This window comes from Hippopotamus amphibius, chromosome 9, assembly GCF_030028045.1.
Source record: "Hippopotamus amphibius kiboko isolate mHipAmp2 chromosome 9, mHipAmp2.hap2, whole genome shotgun sequence".
Taxonomy (NCBI): domain Eukaryota; kingdom Metazoa; phylum Chordata; class Mammalia; order Artiodactyla; family Hippopotamidae; genus Hippopotamus; species Hippopotamus amphibius.
This window is the reverse complement of record NC_080194.1, coordinates 40,067,957-40,071,644: the sequence shown is the minus strand read 5'-3', so window position 1 is coordinate 40,071,644 and position 3,688 is coordinate 40,067,957. Positions and strand designations below refer to the sequence as shown.

Here is a 3,688-nt window from a genome sequence, read left to right as displayed (position 1 = left end):
AGCATTAGAGATCAACCATATTGTAAATTACAACTCTGAAATATCTGACAGTCATATGATGAAATAATTTCTAACTATTTATAGATGTTGTAACTAATCCATCACCTTCAATTCCCTACATTTTGGCTTACTTAAATTATCAGATGTTTCAAATTTCATAAGGTTTTATTTGTTTGCTTTAGAGGAAAACCCATGAAGAGAAAGCTAAATATCTGACACTGGTAATGTCAGCATACAATAAGAGCGATGTCCATCCATCAACCTTCATTCTCATTGACATCCCTGGGCTGGAGGCTGCCCGCATCTGGATCTCCATCCCCTTTTGTGCGGGCTACCTTTTGGCCCTACTGGGAAACTGCTCTCTTCTGTTTATCATCAAGACAGACTCCAGCCTCCATGAGCCAATGTACCTGTTTCTCTGCATGGTAGCTGTGGCTGACCTTACTGTGTGCACTACAGCTGTGCCCAAACTTCTCAGCCTCTTCTGGTTCCATGATGGAGAGATTCACTTTGAAGCCTGCGTCACCCAAGTGTTCCTGATTCACTCTTGCTCCACCATGGAGTCTGGCTTCTTTCTGGCCATGGCTTTTGACCGTTATATAGCCATCTGTAATCCATTAAGACACTCAGCTATTCTGACCCATTCTATAACTTGGGGAATGGGTCTAGCTATTGTACTCCCGGGCTTAGCACTTCTCAGTCCTCATCCTTTCCTGTTACGGTGGCTTCCTTACTGCAAGACCAACATCATTTCCCACACATATTGTGAGTTCATGGCCCTCATCAAGATTGCCTGTGCTGAGACAAGTATCCTCAGAGCCTACAGCCTCATTGTTACATTTCTTACAGGAGGAGTGGACTTCATATTGATCGTTTGTTCCTATGTCCTCATACTCCACACTGTCTTCCACCTCCCATCCAAGGATGCCCGACTGAAGACCTTGGGTACCTGTGGCTCCCATGTCTGTGTGATCTTAGTGTCCTATACTCCAGCCTTCTTCTCTTTTCTCACCCACAGGTTTGGGCACCATGTGGCACCCCATGTCCACATATTTGTGGCCAACATCTATCTTCTGGTCCCACCCATGGTGAATCCCCTCATCTATGGGGTAAGGACCAAGAAGATACGGGACAGGTTTCTTAAATTCTTCAGTTTTTCAAAGCATCTGAATTAAATCCTTTTAGTTGTTGAGTAATATATGAACAAATGATATATTTTCTATCTTAGAATTTATGGTTTCTTCATCAAGACCCCCTCTTAATGGTGAGAGGCATTAGGTTTTTCTATGGGAAGTAACTTGTCCAAAGATATATTCTACATTATAATAATCATTATATTGAGGCAGACATATTACCAAGTAGGACTCTTTATCAGAATATCAAAATATTACTTCCTAAAAAAGCCCCAAAACTAACAAAAATCTGTAAAAAGCAATGAAACTAGGACATTTGTAGAGACATGGATGGACCTAGAGGCTGTCATACAGAGTGAAGTGAGTCAGAAAGAGAAAAATAAATATCGTATATTAACACATATATGTGGACTATAGAAAAATGGTACAAATCAACCGGTTTGCAAGGCAGAAACAGAGACACAGATGTAGGGAACAAACATATGGACACCAAATGGGGAAAGCAGGGAGGATTTGGGGGAAATGAATTGGGAGATTGGGATACCAAATTGTACACTCTAAATATATGCTGTTTATTGTCTGTTAAATGTATCTCAGTAAAAGCTCTAAAAACCAACCAACCAACAAACAAAAAAACCTAACAAAAATCTATGCAGAATTATATGAGGCTAAAAAATATATTTAAAATCAATTTCATATATATAATTTTAAACATTATCAGATTCAGAAATTTTCCTATTTTTGCTGTAGTCCTTTTGTCTTGATTTAATGCCCTTCTTTCTTGATTACATACTTGGCAACACTTTCTTAGTGAGAGTCTTTTGGTGCTAGCTTTTCTGTCCTCTTCATCTATACATTTATTTATTTCACCCTCATTCTTGAATTATATTTTTTTAGCTACACAATTCTATTCTCTGGCTATTACATATTCTCAGCTTTTGAAGTCATTATCCTACAGTCTTTTGTAACTTATTATTACTTTGAAGAAATCTGTTGACCAAATTGTCATTAATTTGTAATATTTTCTCTTTGCCATTAAATCTTATTGCTTTGTTTGGTGTCGTGTAGTTTAACATGTGTGACTCACTTGGGCATTATGCTAACTGATAGAAGTCAGACACAGAAGACTACATACTGTATGATTCTGTTTAAATGAAACTCTACAGAAGGCAAGCCTATAGTGAGGGTAGTATTCAAGCATCCATGTTTTAAAGTCGCCTAGGTGATTCTTAGATGTAGCTAAAATTGAGCTACAGCTGTGCAAATTGAGGCACAGAGAAATTAGTTGACCAATAGGGAAATGTTTTAGTCAAGTAGTTCACACTTCAAGCTAAGAATATAAAGGGATCAACATTTATTAAGCATTTCATTGTATGTTTTGCACACATAATTGCTTAACCCAAGCAATATTGTATGGTCCAAAGCTTTTCATTATATGTTTTGTATACATAATTGCCTAACCCTCACAATATTTTTGTAGAGTTATCATAAATACCTGTATGAAATAGCTCAAAAAAGACAAATTCAATAATCTAGTGAATAGAGGAGCTAGGATTTTAAGTCTGTCTAGCTCTAAAACCATAATTTCCTACAATCTCACAATGATTCTATATATAGCCAAATGTCACTGAATGGGAATCTCAGGAGCACAGCTTCTCCCAGGCTGAGGTGTCAAAGTTTTTGTTGCTGTTCATTCCATCTTCCATAGCCATCCTCAATTTAGAGACATTTAGCCAATATTTAATATTTGACCAGAGATGCCTGAAGCAAGATTTGTAATCAGTTTCAGGTCTCAGAGGTGCACAGAATAAATATATTCTTTCTTTCCCATATGATTCTTGAAGCGATTGAGATTTGTGAAAAGGTGTGGCAGATCTGAGTTCAAAATATCATCTGTCTTAGTGATAAACACTGTTTTGGAGGACTTAGTTTGGTTTGAGAGTCAGGGATCACTCTAACTAACCCCTAGAGCTAGTCATGTATTGCTAATCAGAACAGGAGGGCTTCCCACATGAAGGAGCATCAAAGAACACATGGCATCATTAGAGAGTCTCGCTTCCAGGAAGCAGGGGTGGGAGGGGTGGGAGGGGGATAAGGGTGTCTTAATTAAACTTAGTTTATTCTTACCAAATTTTCAAATCTACAGTTTCTCCCTGGCACATAGTGGATAAAAGTGTGGAGGAAGGATGAGCTTTACAATGTATGAACATCAAGAGTAGGGTAGAAACATTTTGCTCCAGTAGTTTGATAATGTTGATTCAGACATAGGAAGATTTCTTTTCAGTATACTTATATAGAGGTTGCAGTCTCATTGTCCCTCCGAAGTTCTTTACATACATTAACTTATTAAATTCTCATGTAAACTAGACATGGTTTGTCACGTTAATATCCTCATTTTAAAAATAAGGAAACTCAGCAATAGAGAAGTTATATCATTTTCCCATGGTCACAGAGGTGGTTAAAAGTTGAGCCAGGATTTGAACTTAGGAAGTTTGGTATCAGGTTTATATTCTTAACCACTACACTGTATTTAGCTACATTACACGCTGATATAT

The 3,688-nt window shown here is 37.6% G+C and overlaps 1 protein-coding gene across 1 annotated transcript; it reads left to right on the top strand.

Moving 5' to 3' along the window:
- The first annotated feature begins 212 nt into the window (after window positions 1-212).
- Window positions 213-1,175, top strand: LOC130829269 (olfactory receptor 52D1-like). Its single transcript, XM_057695600.1, has one exon. The coding sequence runs from the start codon at window positions 225-227 to the stop codon at window positions 1,173-1,175; it is 951 nt and encodes a 316-aa protein (XP_057551583.1). The 5' UTR covers window positions 213-224.
- The last annotated feature ends 2,513 nt before the right edge of the window (window positions 1,176-3,688 follow it).

Bases quoted from the DNA above. Each gene is read 5' to 3' on its own strand.
- LOC130829269 (XM_057695600.1), top strand. From the start codon at position 225: ATGTCAGCATACAATAAGAGCGATGTCCATCCATCAACCTTCATTCTC.